Source organism: Blennius ocellaris (genome assembly GCF_963422515.1).
Source record: "Blennius ocellaris genome assembly, chromosome: 8".
NCBI classification, from domain to species: Eukaryota; Metazoa; Chordata; class Actinopteri; order Blenniiformes; family Blenniidae; genus Blennius; species Blennius ocellaris.
Genome location: NC_137657.1, coordinates 23,406,020 through 23,430,322, shown reverse-complemented (window position 1 = coordinate 23,430,322; position 24,303 = coordinate 23,406,020). Strand labels below are relative to the sequence as shown.

General features: G+C 42.8%; 1 protein-coding gene across 4 annotated transcripts in view; it reads left to right on the top strand.

The window, feature by feature from the left end:
• The window catches only part of rims2a (regulating synaptic membrane exocytosis 2a), a gene marked incomplete at both ends in the record, with an annotated part of 150,446 nt that overhangs the window by 64,493 nt on the left and 61,650 nt on the right, over window positions 1-24,303 (top strand). For all 4 annotated transcript variants that reach the window (XM_080500295.1, XM_080500296.1, XM_080500293.1 and 1 more), the window contains 4 exons: window positions 11,758-12,707; window positions 20,243-20,454; window positions 21,765-21,884; window positions 24,171-24,270. In XM_080500295.1, the coding sequence (XP_080356421.1) occupies window positions 11,758-12,707; window positions 20,243-20,454; window positions 21,765-21,884; window positions 24,171-24,270 (1,382 nt within the window). The remainder of the gene's footprint in view (window positions 1-11,757; window positions 12,708-20,242; window positions 20,455-21,764; window positions 21,885-24,170; window positions 24,271-24,303) is intronic.

The window sequence follows — 24,303 nt, the reverse complement described above, 5'->3', positions numbered from 1 at the left end:
CAGAGGAAGTGATCTTTCACTTTGGAATTTGGAAACCAGACGCAACGAGGATGCTTCTTAACTTCTGTGCTGCTGTAAAGTCAAACAAATATAGGTTCTAAACACAACTTAATGGATTTGAAATATGTTCTTCGTCAATGGATATTTCTCAAACCTGCTACTTCAGACATTACAGAGGCGATATTGTGTTCCTCTGAACCTGCTCCGTTCAGCCTTGCTCGTCCTCCCCGGTCATAAACACCACATTGATAGAGGCTTTTTTGCTATCATGTGGCCCGCCCCTACTAATTGTCTTGACTTGATTAATAATGTAATGTTGTGTGGTTTACTGTCCTGTCCAATTAGATTATAGTCACCTTTTCTTCATCTTTGTAATAATGCATACTGATGTTAAACTCGAACACAATTATTTAATAATGTAAGGAGCAAGAACTAAATACATTTGTATGCTTTAGTGTACATTACTCAAAACAAAACATGCATATATTAAGAAACCTCGTATATCGAAAATGTTGATATGGAACGGCAATGTAACAATTTTGTTGAAGCCCTACATAATATAAACAATCAGAACAAATTAAGTTGTGCAGTTTAGATCAATGTATGAAATCTTCCATATATGGGAGCATAGCTCAGTCACACATGAAGCCCTTCCAGGGCTTGTAGTCTTGCCTCACATTGGTTGACTCTGAGTTTGGAGATCTTTATGGGTGGCGGTTGCATATCTTCTCGGTGCACGTGTGGGTTTACTCGCTCCGTCCGAAAACATGCGTTTGGAAATATCGATGTCTCTAAAATTGCCCTTCGGTGTGGGTGTGTGTGACTCACTCTCTCTCTCGCTGTTGTGATGGATAGCTTACCTGTCCGGGGCGTACCCTGACTGCACCCACAGTCAGCTGAGATGGTCTCCAGCACCCTGTGATTACCATCACTATCTTGTCACAGATTAAAAAAAAACAAAAAACCAACACATACATTATCCACCAGAATTGTGGTGTCGCTTACTCAGATGCTCTGAGTAACTCTTCAACAGATCAACACCCATTTCTAAGTGTAATCACAGACAATACTCCTGCACTGGCCCACATATGCCCCTCATCAAAATCCCTGACTCTTTCTTGGCTCCACATCGGTGATCACTTGTTAAATTCCAGCTGTGATGTGCATTTTTTTATATGCTCGTTGGACGTGGCAGTATGATAAATAAAATAAAAAAAACCCATGTACATACGCTCTGCTCCTCTAACCTCTCTCTGTAGGGAAGAGAGAAGCAAGCACGAGCATTACAGTCCTGACTTGTAGCTAATCTTAATGGCATATTCAGTGGGGGCTTGGCCTACATAGAGAGCTCGCAGTGCCTCTTCTTAAAAAGGAGACCTAACTGGCAGCGCAGCGCAGATAATATATGAACCACACAGTGTATAAACATAGCATGAACACACAAGGCACCACTTGGTGTGCATACAGGCAGGAGGACAGAGTTTGTGTCCGTGGAGCCAATTAGTGAATATACACACTGCTGTGTGGACGCTGTCAGCCGGGCTGATGGATGTGGAGCTGCTTAACTTCTCTGTCCACCCGCTTCGCGCAAAAGTTTCCACAGAGCAGGAGACAAAGTGAGGGGGAGGCCGCCATCTGCCACAGTGCCTGAAACAAGGCTGAGCGAGTTCGGGACTCATCATTTCTTTGCTTTCATTAAGAACTGCTTGTTTAAATATTGGCGAAACAGGCCAAAAGTCAGTTTTTGTAAAGAAACCGCTTATGGAACTGTAGTATGTAGTATTTGGTGGTTTACAAATGTGAACATAATTCATCGCGGGATAACAAGTGAAGATGGTAAGTAGTACAGCGCAGCTGTACTACTTACCAAGTACTACTCACTGGTGGCATAGCGGGTTGTCTTAAGTGTGGGCGGGACCCAGGTTCAAGTTTTTTTTTTTGTTTTTTTAATTGAAATGACAAAAATGGGAAACATGGAGGCCGATGTTGCTGCCACATGTTGATAATCCAGACTTTATTCTCCTGCAAACTATTGGTCCAACTCTGCAAAACGAATTCATATCAATTTACTTCATTTACCAGTAATTGAGGTCAATGTATCTGAGCATTCGTCAAATCAATTTTGAGTTTTTATGAGGATCTGATATGCAGTGAAAAATGCTAAAATACAGACCAAAAAGTGTGTCGGACTGAAGGGGAAACATCAATCCTGATGTTTTCTATATTGCTTTATACATGTGAGCGTTGAGGGGTGCGAGGCCGGTCCCAGTGAGACAGAGTCCACCTGGATAGATAGTCACACATATGGGAACTGAATTATCCCTCAAAGATATAAACCTTGATGCTTTAATATATTTGCATTTGCTTTTGATTTGAACATCTGGTGGTGTGGGCACCAACTCCCAAAACATGTTAAGTTTTTTTCCTCAGAGTTGACACAGAGTTATACATCAAAATGAATTCACACATCTAGTGACTGATCAAAATCTAGTGCATTTCAGAATAATGTAGATAAACACCAGTCAGGACAGATTTCCCTGCCTCCACTTCTGCACTCCTTTGTCAAAGTCCAGGACACAGGGCACCAGAACCGACCCCAGCTGATGATAAGTCAAGGCAAGTTCGTCAAAGAGAGACAGACAAACACCTATCATGGACACACAAATGCACACCGATGAGTAGTTTATCCCAGGGATGTCTCATTTTTGTTCAGGAGCCACATGCAGCCCAATTTAATCTTGTGTGGGCCAGATAAGTAAAATAGTGCCATAATGACCTCTTTTTTTTTTTGTTGTGGCACAAACTGTACATCTCGAAAAAGTCTATCATTTTCCCAATATAAACAATCAGTACCATAAATTACGGCAAAATCAACATAAATTCTAATCATGCAAAATACAATGAAATGTCCAGAAAACGTATCTTGTAGCAGCCGTTGCATTATGCATGTTTTTGCAGCATGGCTTTGAGGATTTGCCAGTTTTCATGGCAGCAACACCGATATCTCAGCTCAGGCTTCAGTGTTGTGCTGTGTCCACTACTCTTAAACAATTTGTTAAATAAAAAAATTCTGGATTAAAGAAAGAGCTAACCGTTGCTCCCAGCTCAGTCTTTGAAGAACATGGAATAATCTCCAGAGCGCTGCTATCGACAGTGGGAAAAACTGGGCTGATTATCCTGTTTTCTGTAGTGCGGTAACAACGCACAGGTTCTGTGATCATTATACTCATTGTATCTTGCAACTTTTGGTCTGTCCAAGGAAATGTTGCATCAACAGCCCGTCTCCTTCCTGCCCTCCATGCTTCCACTCTCCTGTCAGTCAGCTGTCAGCACTGCCGCCACAAACAGCACATAGTAGCACATCTTCAGGTCAACTCTGAGTCCATCTCATGGGAGAGGGTCTGCAGAAGGAAAGAAAGAGAATGAATGGAGAATGATGGTGACAGATGTGACAAGTGTGTGAGGCAGAGGAGTATGAGGCAGGAAGAGTCACTTTAACTACACCCAGATAAAGTCAGTAAAAACACGCGCCCACCCACACGCACATTAGATTTATTGTGGAAACCCGTCAATCCTCTGCATTTTTCTGTCAATCTCGTGTCATTTGATGAGGATTCCTTAAAATCTTCCCAGTGGATTGTGAACATACAATTTGTTCGGTCTTCAGTTTATGGAGCATGTTTTTCCAGTTTGAAAAAAAAATTATGCGAGACCTGCTTTTGACTGATGATGTCAGCCAGTAATCAACCAAGGACTGTAATCCTTTTACTAGGTAGAGGGCAGCGCCGGTGCTCCACTGCCAGCCAGTTGTAGAGATCACGTGACGATGCTCTTAAACCCGAAAGTCGGCAAGCTTTCAGGCCCCCAGAAGCCTTTGCAGCAGAGCCATAAACTGTGCCATCCATCCGCATCCACACGCAGTGTGACAGGTTGCTGTGGATGCAGCAGACCTTCAGGAGCGAAGCAGGTCATCACGGTGCCACACTCCCATTTGGATATTGGGAATTTCAGCCGGGCTGTCTGCCTGCCACGGGCTCTTAAGCTGCTTTGATTGTACCAGGTGACAGTAAGACAGGATGTGTTTCTCTTACTCTTTAGGGGTGTCCCAGATTCGCAGTGGACGACTGAGTCAGTCTCTTACGAGAGAGCGATGCTGCATCTCTTAATGGACTATTAGGGGCATTTTTATCCCCTCTTCTTCTCTGATATCTCCATTGAGATGCCCATTCAGACCATTTTTCTGCGGTTACTCCTCCTCCCTGGTTATGCCTTTTCATTGGAGACCGTTCCAGGTTGTTCTGCTGTCATTAGCCAAGAGGAGAGCTCTGCAACGCAGCACCACTCATTTGTTCTCATTCTCTCTTCCTCACATGCAAAGTAGAGGTGGCCCCATCCCCACAAGGGCAGCGTTGCATTTTCACCTTGATTGCGTTTGCCTTTCTTATTAAGCATGTTTCTTGAGAAGCAGCCGAAGCACCGCTGGTGCTGCAAGCTCAGTCCAAAGAGTGCTGCTGCAGGAGCGAATCTGCCGTTATGTGCAGATCATCTATAGCCCCGTCGACGTAAAACAAGATTTTTTTATTTTATTTTTTTTTAGAGCTGGTCGAGAGAGGATTGGAAAAACAACAAGGACTACTGTGACAGGCTGTGAGCCAGTGATGGTGCTAGGTAGTTTGGATCAGACTGAGCTTTTTTTTTTTCTGGAGAACGGATTGTGCACAGGATGTGTTTGCGTGGAGCTGCCAGACAGAGATTTGAAGTGAGCTACATCCCAGGATTCAACGTTTACTTTGAGTAAGCCTGGTTTTATCTCAAGATTCAGATTGTCATAAATAGGAAGGATGTGGCTTATGTGATGTGATGTGTGTGGCTTTGAATTATTATAATCTTTGATTGATCCAATTTCTAACATGTGTAACAATTGTCTGTCTGTGCAAAATAGGTAGTTCTAGTGTGTTAACCTTGTGTTCTTTCTATAGAGCTCACTATTTAATAGCTGCACACTTAATGTTGTAGTATTAGCTCTGGCACAAATGCAGTATCATCAAGACATCTGCCCATACTAAAGAATGTCTCTCTGTGAAGGCAGTGAAATCTCTTGATTTATATCTTGATGAAATATGCATGCATATTAAGGCACCACATGTGTGCAGGACATAATGTTGTTGGAGGTAGAACAATAGAATTTAAAAGAATTTTCCAGGTAAAATAGCGTTTTGTTCGCTGCATTTTAGATTTTATGGCATAACAAGCAGGTTATAGATCGAGCTGATATCAAGAAAGTGCTGATTTGGGCGGTGGTGGTGAGAGAGTGAGTGAGTGAGTGTGTACGTCTCGGTGCCTACGCATGAGGCTGAAGTCATGAATGCAGCAGTATCTGTGAAGGGTTCATCACTCACAGAAAGCTTCCTCATGGACTGAATTATTGATCTCCATGCTTGTGGCATTTCTTTGGTTTTAAATGAAATAGAAGCATAACCTCAAGGCAATCGCATGTTGGGAGCACCCAGTCAAATTCACTATTGAAATAATCAAGAATAAAGCCACTATTTTTCATCCTCATTGTATTTGTAAGAGTAGCAGGTGAGTAAGAGAAGGCACAAAGAGTTGAATTTATAAGCCTTGATTTTGTCTGCCCAGGAAATTTGGTCATGTTCAGTATTGGAGTACGACGTTAATATATCAACTTCATCACAGCCACTTTAGAAGCCATTCTATTGTTACCTGTGTTGAGGTTAGTTCTTTATTTGCATAATCTGTGCATTAAACTTGATCTTTGTGAGCTCTTAATTTGTATGCTTGCACAACACCTGCCAGAGATTTCTACTGCTATATGAACCTGATGTTATGATAATGCGATAATGCAAAGCAATAGTAGTGCAACATCTTGTGCATACAGCACAGAGAGTAGCATCACAAATTGCCGTCTACTGGGAGTAATAAAGTAGAGAAATGTATTGCTTTGTTGGAAATTAGCAAGTCACATGTGAAGCATTTACATTTTCAGAATTACGGTCAAAATACTTGACTTGAAAGCTGATTTGGACAGTGGATCTTTTAAGCTGTCACTAACCACAAAAGCAGAAACTGCATAAGCTGTAAACACGAGCAGCATGTAACTGTTCTAAAACTATATTTTACCAATGTGACAGTCAGAGAAATTATCACTCGCCTCTGCATTGTGATGTGAATATTGAAAAATGCAACACTACATATTGACAACGATAACATAGTTATACAATGTGGTCCAATTGCATCCTGGGATCTAATACGGGTTTGGTTGTAGGTGTGATCCGGTCCCGTCAGTACGTTAGAGCAGAAACACTCCCCTGCCTCTCGCTATCCTACAGCACATCAAGGAATTCAATCAATTGTTTTTTTTCTTCTTTTGTTATATTGTATTTATTTTAGTGTTGTGTTGTGGAAAATAACATCCCATAAAGGCTTTATCATGATGAGCATGTCAGGTCACTTCTAATCTTTTTGGGTCGTACTTTTTAATCTTTTAGGGCCATAGTGTAATCCCACGATTTTTGTGATCCATGGATTTGATACACTATGCTGTTTTTGATAAGGACAGTGTACTTTAAAAAGATGATTATAACTGGAATTATCTCGAGTGCTCGAGGTACATACGACTGGGAGAAGAAAATATAGAAGCCATGTTCAACAAAACCACTCAGGGTTGTTAAAATTATCTGAAGAAAAGCTTTGGCAGCAGTTTCATAGATACTTTAGGTACTAACAACTCTATTCTCACCTTTTCTGAATTGAATTTTACCCGTCACCGCCGCCCTTGTCTGTTGCGGCAGAGGATGTCTATAGTTAGCTCGGAGCATGACAACAGCAGTCGCAGGGTGTGCTGTTATCCCCACTGCTCAAATGCATCCAGGCCCTTGCCTGTATTCCCATAATGTACCATGCAGACAGCGAACATGCCGCTTCTATTGTTGGCCTGTTAGCTTGATTCACTGCTCGTCGATCTGCTTGCACACCACGCCGCCCGCTCTCCGGCCCGATGCCGCGTCTGTAGTGACATCATACACATGAATCTTGGCTATATAAGAGGGCGTGATGGAGGGAGTATGTCGCGGTGTGCTGCGTGACTCAATCATTGCAGCAGCCAAGGCTTCTGTGCAGCGTCATAATCTGATGGTGCCGCTTCCTGCCTCTTCATGCCCGAGCCTCACGCACCGTGTGCATACTCAGGCCGCACGTTTAGCTGCAAGGGCACAGTTAGAACATCTATCCATCTTTATTGCTCCGATCCCTTTAATTTCCATCCGTCTCTTTTCACATGTAACGTCTCCTTTCTCTGTTCCAGTGTGTCCTGTGATGTCGGGGTTTAAATATCTGTGTGCCAGAGGTGTGCGGTGTGCACAATTTCGTTCTCAATTATGCATTTTGGAGGCTTGTTCAGTGCAGAAAGCATTAGCATCATAATGTAGGCGCTGAGAGAGCGGAGTGGGATTGCTAGCTTGTTTGCTATCGCTGCCAGAGACGTTTCTCTGTTTGGACAGGAAGGACGTACAAGGCTAAACGGGAGCAGGGAAACGTGATACTTGTGTCAGGATGAGTTAGAGCTTGTCAAATGGCGGTTTGTTAATGTCTGTTGCCGTTGCTACGTGCATCTACTATGTGCACGGGTGTGTTGTGGGTGTAGCATTTCAAGGCACATCCCAGAGAGGGCATTAGTGTGAAAAACTCTCAGGACATCCCGTGAGCCAAAGTGAAGCATTTCTTAAGCGGCAGCTGCAGCAGTACCAGCACACAGACACTTGCGCTGCCACAAACGCGGGGGGATGCTGGCGAACACATGCGTGCACGCGCACACATCCACAATCCACTGAAAAGAAACCATTCGTGTGTATGTCACACATTTCCCACCCTCCCACTCCAAGTCACATTTGCCTGTCTTTGACTCCAGTGTATAATTTTTGCTGCTACTTCACTTTGAATTTGTGAATGAAGCACTGCTCAGTTAGTGTCCGGGAGCATCTCATGAATAATGCAGAAGCCCTCATGTGATTTTTTTTTTTTCTTTCCCCCGCTACCCGCTTTGTATGGATCACAAGTGCATTTAGATACAAAAGAGAAAAGAAGGTATTTCTTTTGCTGTGAAACAGAAAGTAAAAAAAAAAACACCAGTCTGCTTGGATGTGGTAATACTGCATTGTTTTGATTTCCTTTCAAAGAAGTCACTCATCACTTGCGCATGTTGTGGACGTCACTGTCAGTTCTCCTAAAGGAAAAGGCACCTAAGACCTTCGTGTCTTCTCAGTTCTGATAGCAGGTATCCACAATGTCTCAATTCTAATTCCTACATATTGATTATTACCCAACTCTTGAGGCTGTCTGGAATATTTTCCTTTACTATAGAGACATCGATTGACGTGGGTTGACAATTTTGATGGCTGATTCAACAGCAACGATCGTCAGGTGTCGGTTGCTGCTCGATGCGCACGACAGTTATTGTATGTATTCATTGGTAAATGGCTGCAATATTGCATTGTCACTGTACAAGCATATCTATCTTATATTATTGTCCACTGAAGTAGCATTTCATGATTTAAAGTTGGAAAAAAATCTGCCTTTGTCAAATTATGGCCATTTTGCAGCCCCATACTCCTTTACCATGAACAAGCAGATTTATTCTGTCAATGTTCACTTTTTTTCTGATTTGCTTGGATCTTGACTCAGTGATTCCCATTTTTCTTAGGTGGGGGGGCGGGTGACAGGAGGGAAGTCAGTTTTATTTCCAAGTTGCCAATTGTTTGTAATTTGACACCAGCTTCATTATCATTTCACACTGATTGTCTCAAACCTGGAGCCGATGTGTGGTCGCTTGTCCAGAACTTGCTCCAGACACTGGCCAGGTTCGATGCAGATGATAAACATTGTTAAGATTTTAAAAGAAGCAAAACAAATTCCACTATAGATCCCTTTTGGCGAGAATATATTTAAAGTAGCACAATGTATTTTTGAATGTGACATAAACACGAGTTTCATTCCGTTTGTTGGTTTTTTCCATTTTTTTAACATGATGTTTTGTCCCTTCTAATATTATGTAAAACTTGCTTTTATGTACTAGTGTTGTTGGAAAGCACATTCGGTCCTGCACTATTGCTCAACTTCTTCCCCTCTGTAACGGCCCATATTTTAACTGTACAGCAGTTCATGAACTGTACACAGTGCTCGTTCATCATTCTGTCTCTCCCTGGAGCTGGCACTTCACTTTAGTGAGATTATTCAGTGTTCAACAGAGAAACTCAACACAAAGAACACAAAAAGCATCTTAGTCCACACGTGCCCTGCCATGGTGCTTCTATCCATTGTATTGCACATCCATTACGCTCAGACTCTGCTGAATGGTCTGTGATCCAGCAGGCAGAGGCCAAACCTCCTCTGTCCCCTTCAGCGAATCGGCCAATCACACGTGAGGAGTCCTTACCTTGGCGAGTGAGCAAGGCGGACAGCGATGATTTATGAAGCCCTTTGAAATTTATGGAAAGTTGTCACGTACAAAATTAAAGGGATGCTTCGCAGAGCTTCCCCCCCCCCCTTCACCCAAATGTCATTATTACTTTGGAGAAAAAGTGGGAGAAATGTAGGAGAAAAGTGGCTTATGAATAATTAAATCTGAAGAAAAGAATAAATGCATTAACGCACAGTTAGCCTCCTCCAGGCTTTTCATCCGCTTCCTGGCTGGTTTCCTTTCAGACAACCAGACAATGATAAAATGACTGACAGCTAACTCTCAGGATATGAGACTGCTGACTGCAGTCAGCATTGAAAATGATTAAGCTAAGTGTTGTCTAAATTCTGAATTTACCGTTCACGTGAAGACTCCACTTCATTTTGATGTGTCTCGACAGATATACTGCTTATATGATTTCATGCGAGCTGTTGCTGCTTGTGTTAGCTGATCTTTTCCAAATTCAACGTGTGAGAGGTTTTCAACAAAAGGCAAAGCATGCTGCATTAAATAACTGGGTAACCTCTTCAGAGCTTTATAAATCCTGACACAACTCGACAATCCGCATGTTCACTGCTCCGTGGACACGTACGCAGCCTGTGAAGCCGTGAATCATTTATCAGCTAACACAGAACTTCGAAACTGCACACACTCACTCGTGCTTACAGCATTACATTTAGACGTATAATTATATCCAGGCAGGTTATACTGTTAGTGTTGTATCATCCTGTTACTTGAAAATTATTTGTATAAGTATTTAACATGCACAACAAAATCAACAAAATAGTCAGATGCTGTAGGAAAAACTAGATTTAAACAAATTCAACCCGGACTGGATTAATTTTGATATGATGGCTCTATAATATACACAAAATGTGCAAGAAGTGCATCTTTATCTTCATTTTCTCAAGATAACTTTAACATCTGGTGGTTCTTCAGTAGTCAAACATGTGGGCGTTGGTACTTTGTGGTGACGGCAGAATAGAGAAGCTGTAAGTTAATCTTAAAGTGAGTGTTTGACGACACTGAGAACCTCACGTTACCAACGTGTGAGTCGCTGTGCAATCTTATATTCAATAGCACAGTCATCCTGGAGAAGGCTTGGGAGGCACTTCAATGACCAGCATTTGGTGGTTCAACGCTCTACTTCTCTGCTTTCTGGTAGTATGGGATTTTTTTTTTTTAGCTATTGTTAACAGAATATGACTTATGGTTATGAGAGTTATGCATGCCAGTCCTGTCAGCACTGACAGGTGGTATATAAAATATGTATGTAAAATAAAATAACAACCCATAACTGGATACAAAAAAATGCTCGGAGGTGAACATCATTGAGGCATCTTATGGAGCACGTTGCGTCTTTGTGCACTTTCTGTGTGTGTGTGTGTGTGTGTGTGTGTGTGTGTGTGTGTGTGTGTGTGTGTGTGTGTGTGTGTGTGTGTGTGTGTGTGTGTGTGTGTGTGTGTGTGTGTGTGTGTGTGTGTGTGTGTGTGTGTGTGTAGTCCAGGGAAAAGTGAAGTGACTATACACAACACTGCAGAAATGAGTCCGAAACAACATAAATAGCTTCTGCTCACTTTGCCTTGATTAATTTGTAAAAAAAAAATTAAAAAGGGGTTTTTGGTTTTATTACATTTTATGAAATGGTAAAAAATTAATTTTGAAACAACTTGGGATTTTTGTTTTTGTTGCTTTTTCCTGTGCTATCAAAATTGGTTGATGAGTTGAGTAAATAGATATAGAAAAGAGACTGAGGGGGACATTTAAAATCACTTCCACTTTTATAGCATTTTGTAATCATATTTTTCAACATATTGACCTCATTGCATGTTTTTGTATTAGCTGATCGTACAAAATTATAATCTGGAAGTTTAGCTGTTGTAAGATCTCGGGAACCAAGGATTAGTTTATTTTCCAAATAATGTTGGCCTTTACCTCCCAGCAATTGTATTTAGGCTTCAAACATTACAATCAATAGGTTTGTAGGTTACAGTAGTAAAACTTGCAACACAAAGTTTTGTTCTAAAAGCTAATCGCTATCAGTGTTATACAAGTTCCCAAGTTGACCTCGAGATAAATGCTGTCTTCATACTTCTGTGTAGGCTGTCATTGCTGGTGATTTAATCATAAAGTTTAATGATGCTTCACATTTCTTTGATGTGCTGTGTAAAAAATTTGAACTTTACACTAAATTCAGCTTTATTTCTTCTATCGACTATTTTTTGTTAATTAAAAGAACTGATTGGACGACCCAGTAACGCTTTTGTTCCTCTCTTTGACAGGAAACGAAGCCCATCTGCATCCAGGGATCCAAACCAAAAATACGACCAAAGGGAGGGGGGTGATCACTCGCAGTATGCCCCGACGGACGGCGGCATGCCCAGATCACCGTCCGACTATGGAGATGGGGACCCTCGGCGGGCTCCGCGGGGCCCACACATGTACCATGATGCGGATGCAGCGCGGATGGGCTACCGGGACCGGCGGGGCCCCGGACGCTGGCACTCCCAGGAATACCCGCTCGACCAGGAGCTAGACGGACCGCCCAGTGAGTATGACCTCCAGCGTCAGCGCCAGGAGGAGTTCCAGGCGCGCTATCGCAGCGATCCGAACCTGGCCCGCTATCCCGTTAAGCCGCAGCCCTACGAGGAGCAGATGAGGATGCACGCCGAGGTGGGCCGGCTGAGGCACGAGCGCCGCCACAGCGACGTCTCTCTGGCGTACACGGAGCAGGACGACCCCGGCCCCGTCCGGCTGTCCCGTCAGCATCTCACCGAGCGCCGGCCGCCTATGGTGGGACAGCGCTCCTATTCCGTCGACCGGTCCTCCCCGGGGCCCATGGGCCCCGGCCTCGGAGGTCACAGGACCTCCAACCACAGCCCCCCGACGCCACACCGCAGTCCCGTGCTGGGCGATCGGTCAGGGGATCTGCGGAGGGGAGACATGGGTGGAAGCGGGGATCCCATGAGGAGGCAGCAGCACCATTTGGATCCTAGTTCGGCTGTCCGTAAGACCAAGAGGGAGAAGATGGAGACCATGTTGAGGAACGACTCTCTGAGCTCCGACCAGTCAGAGTCGGTGCGCCCGCCACCCCCCAAACCCCACAAAACCAAAAAGGGAGGGAAGATGCGGCAGGTGTCGCTGAGCAGCTCGGAGGAGGAACTGGCCACCACTCCGGAGTACACCAGCTGTGAGGATGTGGAGATAGAGAGTGAGTCAGTCAGTGAAAAAGGTAGGAGCCACATTACACCTCCAACCTCACTCTCTCTCTCTTTCTCTCTCTTCCCTTTCTGCTACTATCTCTCTTCATAAACGGCTTTATTCAGCTGTAATACTGATTAAACCTGTAAGAACTGACGTGCCATCCTGTTCTTCATCCTCCTCCTGTTTTACTGATATGATTGTTAAATAATGGATATATTTGATTGACTTTTGATATTACTGTTAATATTGTTGTTGTTGTTTTGTGTTGATTTTAACTCATTATGTTGCTGTTGACTAAGATGCTGTGTAACTTTAAGACTCCCCTGTCCACAGTCTATACATGTGATGTGTGTCTGCCTGTTTTCTATGTATACGTTTGTTTTTATGTGCAGGGCTCATTATTTCCAGTTTAAACACATTCATTGATGATTTTGTGAAAGAATACTCCTCTTCTGTCACTATCTTTCTCATCTGATACTGAGAGGATCAACAGCCCATTTTAATTCCTTTCAAATTGTCTCTTGAAGGGCTGTCTTTGATTTAACAGTCAATTCTTATGCAGAAAACATAACAGCTTTTGTATGTGTGTAGGAGCACTGATTTAAATCTTCTGCTCTTACAAGAAAGCAACACAATCCATAAAAAAAACCCCCAAAAAACAAAAAAACCAACTGAAAACAATGAGCCCTGCTTGTGCAGAGCACTGCTGCGTTCTGTGTTTGTTTTTAATGAATCTACTCTCACAGCTCTCGTGCCATTGAGGAGGAGGCTCGCGCTCACGAGCCAGCCAGATATGTCTCAGTGTGGATGGGTGTTTACGTGTGTGGCTGCAATTTTAAATGAGTGTAGCACTACTGCCCTCAAGGCTTTCTCTTTATTTTGCTGCTGTCTTTTGGCACACTTTACCACATCCTACCACAGCTGTTTGCACATGATCAGCCCAGTGCTAATGGGCAAATGTTACGTAACCCAACAGACAGAGGGGAGCAAAGAGAGGGCCGGGGTGTGGGCGTCTAATGAAACTAGGTGTGCTGAGTTAATAGTACTTGCATTTGTGGGGTAGTTCTATATCATCACTGTAGCATACGAATAAATGAAGGTGATAAAATAGCAGAGGGTGACTATATGTGCTCCTGCAGTACACTGACCTATCTTGTTAACCTCCATACTGTTTTGTTACCAAGCTGTTGATGTAAATCCTTGTAAAGTGGCCCATTACAAGGTGACAATAGGATTATGGTTCATCCCACTTAGCGAGGGAGTAAAAACAGATTATTACTGAGAATGATGAAAAAAAAATGGAGGATAGATTGACCCAGACTTCCATCAGCAGTTTTAATGTTTTTTTTTCACTGCCTGTGCTGGTGAGTTTTCAAACAAACTGTTTCAGCATTAAAACAGTGATTTGAAAGTTTCTTCTGTGTGTAGTATAAATACAAACGTCTTCATCTTTAATGGTCATGCTTGACTTTGCCGGATGAGGTTTTAGTGAACAGCCATGCTGTTTAGTTTCGAAGACAGGTTTTGTTAATGGGAGAATAGAAAGCTTAATTCTGCTGCTCTTTCATTGTTTATTTATTTATTTTCATGTGCCAGGAGAAACCAGACAAATACTGATCGTGTATTATTCAAATAGTACTTTTTTTGTACTAAAGTAGGCCAGTCATAGCTGCTCCAGAAAAATAGCAACGTACATCGGATTACTCATAACAACTGCCCGAACACTTTGGAGAAATGTGCATTTAATTATGCATCAGCAAGCAAACAATCAGGATGACTGAGTTAAATTCCACTTTGCATATAATCAGGAAAAACCATTTGGTTGACCAGTTACATTTTTGACTTCACCTTGTTGACGGTTGTCTGGATTACATTTTGTTATCAAATCTGTAACACAGGAGGCCCCAACCTGAGAAATGCTCAGGTCAAATAACAAACTGAAAACGGAGAGGAACAAAAGTTGAAAAAGGAAATATGTACGATACAAAACATGCTGTTTGCTAAAGCAAAATGCAAGCCACATGCAAGAAATGTTTAATGAAGAGAAGAACAGAGGTACCGGTACTTGGTTGCATTGCTTTGTTATGTAACTGTTCTGCACACTAAGGGAAGCAGCCCAGCACCGGCACTACATTATTGATGTGGGAGTTTCCAGGCTTGCAGGTAGCTATGGAACAAAAATAGGGGGTTAAAAAAAAAACAGGCTGTTTTGAGGGTCAGAGTTGTGTTGTTGCCGTCTGTGTCTGTCTGCCTCCTCCACAGGTCAGCCTGTGTAGGAAAGAGATGAAAAACAAAGGAGGAAGTCGAACTCTTGACCCGAATAAGTATAGCTTCTCCTCGCGAGGTGCAGAACAGCCTCAGACAGCCGATTATGTGAAGCTATCTCTCGCCGTCATTCACTTTTTTTAATTACCAGCTTCATTAATGTACAACATGTTTGAGGCTCCTGTAATTTAGTGTCTGATAAAGGCTTCAAATGATTCTACGAGTTTATTTGAAAACAACTTTGTTGTCAAGATAGCCTCCATTATGTAAGATATAAGGGGAAAAGAAAAAAAAAACGAATTTATCTCAAATTTACAGTACAGACTCTGCAATCACATTGTTTCAGTTGTACATTTGAAGCATAAATTGAATTAAGGCGAGACAAAAGCAGCAGAGAAAAGAAAGAGAAACAAAACTGACAGAACAGGTTTACAAAAAAAGGTAGGAAGCACAATTTGGGTGTATTCGGCTGTATTTGACCGTTAAGATGACTGTGGAACAGCAGGGTGCATGTCATGCTCCCAAATCTCCAGCACCTGGAGGGGAGCAGTCTGCGGAGGGCGGGGGGGGGGGGGGCCTTGATGGGATGAAAATGGGGGCAGTCGAAGCGAAGGAGGAGACTGGAAGAGAGCGGGCGTGCCAGCTGTAATGGGTCTGACTTGTGTCTGTGAGCAGAGGAGACTGATTTATAGCGATGGCCCTCTCACTGTGTTTTCCTCTTTATTGATTCTCCTGACATGCAGTCTCATAATAGTGCCGAACACACAGAAAAGGAGAGGGCGGTTGGCTAACTGCAGCAGACAGGTGGACATTGTGTAATGACGACCTGAGTCCAGTCCTAGATGGTTATCCAATGCAGGTTCTTGCATCTCAAGTTGCCCGTTGGATTTGTGGTGTCACAAGATCTGAGACGTTACAGTTTTATCCCACTCCACCAGAACAAAAGTAAAAGGTGTTGTCTTCGGGGGTGGGTTCAGCATCGCCGTAACACCTTCCAAGCATGGCGGCTATGTTTAAACATGCACACAGTTTCACCCCTGCTTCTTTTCTGCTCTCACCCCTTGAATTGTAGTAAAAACAGCATCAATAATTAATGATCCAATTAATAGTTTACACTGGTTTTTATTGAGCCGTCAAAGTGATGGAGAGCCTGCTGGTGGTGAACTCCGCCACTGCCTGCGCTGTGCCTTCGACCTGAATCAGCACTTTGCGGGGCCTCGGAGCCGGGGCGAAACGGCAGGGCCGGGCGCAGACTGCTGATGCTCACAATTTATGGCCGTGATGAGTTTCCTGCTCCCTGAAAAACCACACAGTGCCTTGCCAGAGATCAGTGCCCAATTGTGATGTGCCACTGTTAATAAAGCTTTGAGGGAAAAGAAAAGGGGAGGAAAGGCGGTACGTGCCTGTGTGCCGGCGCCCTCTCAGATCCTTTCTGACAAACACCGAGGGTGGGCTGGTGAGGGGGGGGGGGGTGGGCTGCTGGAGGTGGAGGAGTGTCACAGGACAAAGAACAGGCACAGGTGGAGGTGGAGTTGTGAATGATATAACCTTGAGATCTGCCACGGAGCGGATAGATTCACAGCTCCAACACAGACATAAACACAAAGCTCTGGCTGTGTCAACACGAGATGCATCATCCTTCCTCCCACTTCCCCTAAACATAGGCCTCTCACGCACTTCCAACCGTTATGACCACATTAGGCGAGTTACTTGCTTTCTGGAAGCAGGATACCAGACTGACCTGGGCTCTGCTGTTGTGGTGCTGACAGATCAACAGCTGGAAGGTGAAGACGGTAATCAGCTAATGGAAGTTGTTTCTTAAATCGATCATCAAATCGCAGTGTTGTATGAAGTACAATTCCAGAAATGTTGTGACAAATAAAGTGTTTAATCTAATCATTGCAGGAAACTGACCAAAGATCAATGTTGAAATATAAATGACACAGTCAAATCTGCTGGCAATTTACAGCTACTAATTAGACACAAATGCATGTTTTTAGAAAAAGCAACACATAAACTAAGGAGACTTGAACTGGGGACAGTGTTCAGCAACTCCAGTCTCCATCCAGCAATCAAGGTAATCATGCCCCGATCCATACATCTATGAAACCTATCTCTGGCATCACATTCATATTGGGGCTCGTCATGGTACAGTTTGTTTTAGGCGGATGTATAGTGATTAAAATGAATACACCAACAAGCCAAATAAGTAAATAAAGTGGGGATGTTAACTGTTGCATTAATAATGAAAATTCAGAGGATTAATTTTAAGTTCACATTTAATTGTTAAAATCTTTTTAATGCAAGTATGGATTTCAATCTGTTTCTCCACTTTTCTGAGAGGTTGTAATACTCTGCTTTTCCCGCCAAAGTAATATTGCACAACGTCTGTTACAATGTTTAGCCACCAAATTGAAGAACGACTTGAGCAGCATTTTTTTAAACGACTCTCTCAAAATGTTAAATTGGAAAAATTCCAGTTCGTTACAAAATGTATCTGATTTTTAAAAATACATATTTTAATCAAAATCCTCGTGATTTCCAATGTTTAAGATTATTTTAACCAAGTATCCAAGCTGGCCAACTTTAGTGAACTGTGTGTGTAACCTTAGTGAACTGGATCCTCAGTAACTACTTTTTATTTGTGTTTCAATCTGCAGTTCCTTCTGACCACATGATACTAAAACCCTGCATTGTTCCAGATGCCCAGCGAGTGCCGTGAGATTTTTTTGTGCGATTTATTCGCACTGACTCTTATCTTTACACAGCGTCCCTCTTCTATTCTGAGCCATTTTCCTCATATTGAAAATCCTGTTCTCTTTTGCCCTCAAACCCTCTTTTTCCATCGCCGCCTCCTCTTTATCCAGAAGCACACGCAGTCTATTTTTATGCCCCTCCGTCAGAGTTCCCTGATTTTCCTGAGATTGAATCCTTAGACTGATAATGCTTGAAAGGAGGCCTCTCCTGTATAGATCCATTAAGTTCTACAGCTCTTTGCAGGGGAAGTGAAGTGTGGGAAATGTGATGTATATGGCCTAAGGGTTGTACAAGTGCAGTTTTTTTTCAGATGATCTTACCTGAGGCCTGCGGCCCTGAGTCTCTACTATATGTTGACGCAAACACACAAATGTACCAGCACATGTGAACGCGAGCCGTTTACTGAATGCTTGATGTCTGTGCTGTTTATGTGCTTGAGCTTCCCTTTGCTTCTTAATTCACTTAGTTTCTAAACTGTAAAATGACCCACCAGTGTAAGTGAATAGCATTTAAATGTCCTCTGTATCTTTATAATGGGATGTTAAATGTAAAGTATGCTACAGATTACAGTGTCCGGATGGAGAACAGTTCATCAGCAGTCAGACGGCTAAAAGACAGAGGATTTCTCTCCACCTTCAAGCCTTCTTTACCTCTTCAGCGCTCTCTACTGAGAACCTTAACACTACCTTCATTTCGATGTTCTTCACTATTTTAATTAGTTTGGATTTTTAAGCTTCTTAATCAAATTGAAATTAGTCATCATCTTGCTGCTGTGCATCCACAGGGAAGAACAGGGCAAATGCTGACAAAATTAGTCATACTGACAGTTTTATACCAATCTTAGCAGGCTGATGTTCATCTCATAGAAGAATCATGTCTTGTTGTTTTTGTAATGATATAATCATCATATCTTTATCAAAAGGGAGCGTTACAGGACTCATTAAATCTGGCTTCGTAAATACTTCCTCTCAAGAAGGAATAAAACAAATAAAAACAAAAATGCGAGAGACTCCACCGTCCTGTGATATCACTGTCGTCGGATCTTTTTTCTGCAGCATGCACCGATACTACGACAGAAGTTGTAATCAGAGCCTTATCTTTAAAAGCTCTCCCCGGTGCACTTTAGATTGAGGTCAGTTAAGGCTGTGTGGCATCGCAATTTGAAGCCCCAGTTAAACACACGAGAGATCTGCCCCGCCTCGAGCATAAGAAGCTGGCAGCATGGTAATTCAGGCCCAACAAAAGTCGGGGTTGTTTGTTGACTTCAAATGAAATCTATTGTTCTCATCAATGAAGAATATTCTCCTCTGATTTTCTTTTTTTGGGGGAATTCGAGGAACATACAGTATATGACCATAGTCATCCACTAAAGGACGGACCATCCAAATAACAGACATGGGAGTTATTTTAGTTACATGAATAACAATTTTCCTTTCTCCTTTCCTTGGCCAATATTAATAATTGGAATGTCCATTCTTCTGTTGTATTGTTGTGTGTCGGGGCGCTTGGGTTTGGATCCCAGTTGCAGCACGAATGGGCACCAGTATAAAAACTAGCCGAATCTATGGTGCAAAATGTGTTGCTGTGGTGACTCTGGTAAAAGGGACATATGTTTATTAAACTGTCGCAAAACACATACACATAACTACCCAAGGAAAGGAAAATGTGTTTGATCCTAAAATCTCATTCATCTATTTCAACAGCTCATGTGTTGTTAACAGGCTGATGTTAAAGAACATTTATTGATAAATACAGATTGTTGTTTAAGAAGAACTTCCCTTTCCTCACTGCAGGTTTCCCTTGATATTGTAAAGTGGATGTCTTAGTAAATCGAGACAGGTGGATTTGAAATTCAACCTATTATATTCTGAAAAAAATCAACAGGATCATGAATAGTTAACACTGGAAGTATAATTGAAGGAAATTGTAATTTTCACCAGGCCTGTTTTATTTCCTTTCTACACAGAATTGAGGTTCTTTTGGGGCATTATTTATTATTTTTTTATTTTTACTTCAGCTGAATCTGTCTCTCTCCACAGGGATCTTAGAGTGGCACATGGTTATCGCCTTTTTGAGTTTGGGCAGTATGTGTGCGAGCGTATGCCTGTGTGTGTTTGTCCCGTGTGTGTGTGTCTGTGGCTGTCTGTACGTTGTGTTCTGTTATGTCCTCACTGGTCCCTCTTGCTGTCCTCTCTCGTGTATGTGCGCCCTCCCTCCCACCACCTTACAGGAGATTTGGATGGCCACTGGTGGGACCATGCGTCATGGCATAGCAGCGAGGCCTCCCCAATGTCTTTGGTGAGACATGTGGAGCCCTGCCTTGACCCCCCCCCCCCCGCCTCCCCGTCCTCCCCCCCCCTTTTAACCTCCCCATCTGTCTCTTCTCCTCTTTCTCTCTCTCTCTCTCCTTGTCTCTCTCCTCCTCACCCCATCCCCCGTTCTCCCAGAGTCTTTTGTCATTTCATGTTTCCTTTGTTTTATTTACACCTTTGCATGTTGTTTTTTCTGTTTTTTCTTTCTGTTTTTATCCCACACCTGTAGGGGACAGTCAAAGGGGAAAAAGAAAAACTATTGAGCAGGCATTTATGTCCGAGCCGACACACACCTTATCTGAGAGGCAAAAGAAAATGGTGCGCTTTGGGGGACACTCATTTGAAGAGGACTTGGCATGGTGTGAACCGCAGGTTAAAGACTCGGGAGTTGATACGTGCAGTAGCACAACCCTAAACGAGGAGCATAGCCATAGTGAGAAGGTACTGAGACAATCCTAGCCTGCATTTTGTTATTACTATTATTTATGACCTTCCCATCCAGTCTTTGTTTGCTCTCTGTCACTAAGTGTAAATAGGTGAGATGTTTTGTTTTTAATTTGATTTTACGTTGTATAAATTGATTTCTCTTGCGATCTCGTTTCTTTTTGTTTGGTCACTTTTGGCTCCACCTTGCTTGGTGTTGCCGAAAAAAAAAAGTCTTGGGGACACCCTCTTTGCTTGCTACTTGTACTTTTGCTGTTTTGCTCCCCAAACCAAAACTACACACCTGACTGTAGCTGTAAAATAAGAGCATCGACACACAACCTCTCTGTTTGTCTTGGCACTCAGGAATGTGGGTCTCTCCTAGTTGCATGCTCGTTCTCCTCCGTATGTTGTGTTTTTTGCTCTGCAACGGTCCTGTGTAGTGCAGTAGGAACACCTTTACTTAGACCCGTCCCTCTCACACTGCTGCCCCACCCCACAGCACCCGGTCCAGAAAGGACTCTCCTACCCCGCCCAGTTTTTCACTCACTTCTCTACAAAAACAAAAAAAACCAAAAAAAAAAACCAACCCAACCACACAAAACAGGGAAGATTGGATCTGTTTTGCACAGAAATTCAAAACATTCGTTTTTCTTTTTTCCCTTCCACTGCCGCATCTGTGATTTCACCCTATCTGTGTCTCATGGCTTTACTCTGTGCTGTCGGATTTTCATCCTTTTTGATCTTTAACCTGGCACCCGATGCTCATTTGTTCTTGTATAATTGGTCACCTCTTACCCCACCCCACCCCTTCTTTTTTTTTTTTTTAACTGTCTGCTCTCCCCTCACTACTCCACTCTGGTGGTTGTATGTTTGTGTGCAGTGACCACCGGGGTCAGACTCCGGTCTTCCTGCTCCTGTTTGAAGGCTGGTTTGAGAAGGAGTGTTGGGGCTGCTTGCTTTTCTCTGCATGGGGCGCTGCATGAAGCTCACTCCACCCTCACACCGGCAGGTTCACACAAGCTCTGGCTGTTGACGAAATGTATTTCATTAGTAAAACCACTACATTTTCATTAACACTTTTACCCGACTTAACGGATTAAACTGAATCATAGAGGTTCAATTGGGTGAATGCTGTGCTGTAAATGCATCTAAGCAGTCTGAACACATCAGCAGAGTTTGTGTGAACTTTGTTACCTTAGTGAATTAATTCAACTACCTTCATGCCCCCCTGTCACTGTAAACAGTTGTCTGCTTTGCTCTGAAGTGATCAAATTCACGTGTATGAGATGTTAAACAAAAGGTGTGTTGTCACTCTGACCTTGTAGCACCCGGTGACGTGGCAGCCGTCCAAAGATGGGGATCGCCTAATAGGGCGTATTTTGCTCAACAAGCGCATGAAAGATGGAAGTGTGCCTCGAGACTCAGGAGCTCTGCTTGGTCTGAAGGTGAGCTTGTGAGACCACACCACCTACGCTGTCCTTGTTCTACTCCTACTTCAAATATGTACAACTGGCATATTGACTTAAAGCAGGATCATATCCAGGACAATTGTTAGTCTTTTATGTTGTTTATATATTATTAGGGCACCTTAGGGTTTTTTTTTAGATTCTATTTAAATGTAAAACATGAATGTATTGTCACTCTGGTGTAATACAGAAAAATTAAATATGCAAGATAACCATAAATATTTCAGGTGTGTGAGTTGCAGAGACCTACAATACACACCCTTCAACAAATGTAATTTATTGCATGAAGATCTGTTGTTCACGACAATATCTATTGTTCTGAAAATACTGCAAATTCAGAAATCAAGAACACATTCTGCTTAGTGTGAGGGAAGCAGAGTGTACTCTAAGATTATAGCAAATAGTTTGACTCACTATTTTTGTAGATTTAAACTTAGATTTTCAGATACATATATTTAATCTGTGTTTAATCCAGGCTGCTGGTGAAGTAATTATAGTGACGATTCAGAGAAAACGCATGTTACTCCCTCCTGTGTTTAAAAACAACTTAAACACTTGGGAGTGATGCGTTGACTGGAGGGTGGGAATATCTCCCATACTTCCCGATAAATCACACCCAAATCATACCTAACTTTTCTTTGTGTTTAGCCTATCTAAACACATCCAAAAATATACAAAATCATTGATTTGATTATTTTCATAATTAATATGAATGAAGCATTTTTTAGTAGGCCTTTATCATTTTCTGAATCCACTCATACTAAACTACCTTGATGAACCTGAAAAGAGAAAACAATTTAGTCCAGAAGATGTGTTGTTCATGTCAAAATTTGATGATTGGCAAAATATATTGACCCAGCCGTTTCTTTATTTTTGCCTGACACCATTGCATCCATTTTTTTATACATAGCCTTATCCAAGTTAAGGTTAAAGGGTGCGAGGCAAAGACAGGGTATGCTCAGAGACAGTCATACACACACACACACACACACACACACACACACACACTTACATTCACTCTAATTAACCTACATGTATGTTGGACTATGACAGGAAACCATAATACCCAGAGAAAACCCACCCACGCACACGAAAAACATGCAAAGACTCATTTAATTTTCATGTCAGTTTATTGTTTCAGTGTCTTTTCTACACAAATAAGATATTTGTTGTTCTTACATGTTTAGTTCCACATTTCACTGTTGCATAAAACGGTAGGTTGAAAAATAGCAGTGCAAAGTCCAGAGGAGCCTGGTGGGCCATGAAGAGAAAGAAGCGAGAGCAGCAAGATGGGGAAAAATCATTACTGATTGAATGAGTCTCCTGAAATGGCATGTTTGTGTCTGCTCAGTGCTTCTGTGCATTTCTGTCCGCTCAGCAACAGCCAACCAGCTCGGCAATCCAGCCAGTCAGCCCATCAGTTAGGCTGCCAGCCTCGCCCTCACTGTCCATCTCCCTCTCTCTCTCTCTCTCTCTCCCCCTCTCTCTCTCTCTCTCTCTCTCTCTCTCTCCCTCTCTCTCTCTCTCTCTCCTCTCTCTCTCTCTCTCTCTCTCTCTCTCTCTCTCTCTCTCTCTCTCTCTCTCTCTCTCTCTCTCTGCCTCTCTCTCTCTCTCTCTCTCTGCCTCTCTCTCTCTCTCTGCCTCTCTCTCTCTCTCTCTCTGCCTCTCTCTCTCTCTCTCTCTGCCTCTCTCTCTCTCTCTCTCTGCCTCTCTCTCTCTCTGCCTCTCTCTCCACCCCCCCTCTGTGAACCTGCCTCTCTTGCTCCTGCCGGTTACATAAAGCCATTTCATTTAGCAGACTTCCCTAAGCTCCTTTGTATGTTGGCATTCAGCTGCCATTAAGAGGGATTTTTATTTGTATGATGCCAGTGTAAGCTGAGCCGAGCGGAGTACAGCAGCTCAGGACTGTACAGTACAGCTCTAGCCCTCGGCCTTGCACTGCTACCACATCCACCGAGCAGCACCAGAGTGTGTCCCTGGGGAGAAAAAAGCATAGACAGGACTATTTTTTTTAAGACAGAGATGCACTTTTACCATTGACCCCCTCTTTACAATGTGTTTATTATGGATTCGTACCTTGAAGGCAAGTGATAAAGTCATGACATCAACAGGAAAAGAAAAAAAGTCCTTTGTCCTGCAAGCTGCAATAGTCATGCGATATCTTTTTAGGCTACGCAGTGCATTAAATCTGCAGTTGAGCTCAACACACAGCTCACGTTTTGGTTTTACAAATGTGCTAATCCAGTCACCTTTCCACTTCTACAGGTGGTGGGAGGCAAAATGACAGAATCTGGTAGACTGTGTGCTTTCATTACTAAAGTGAGGAAAGGAAGTCTAGCAGACACTGTTGGACACCTCAGACCAGGTATTAAAACACCTGCGCACACACAAACCGCTT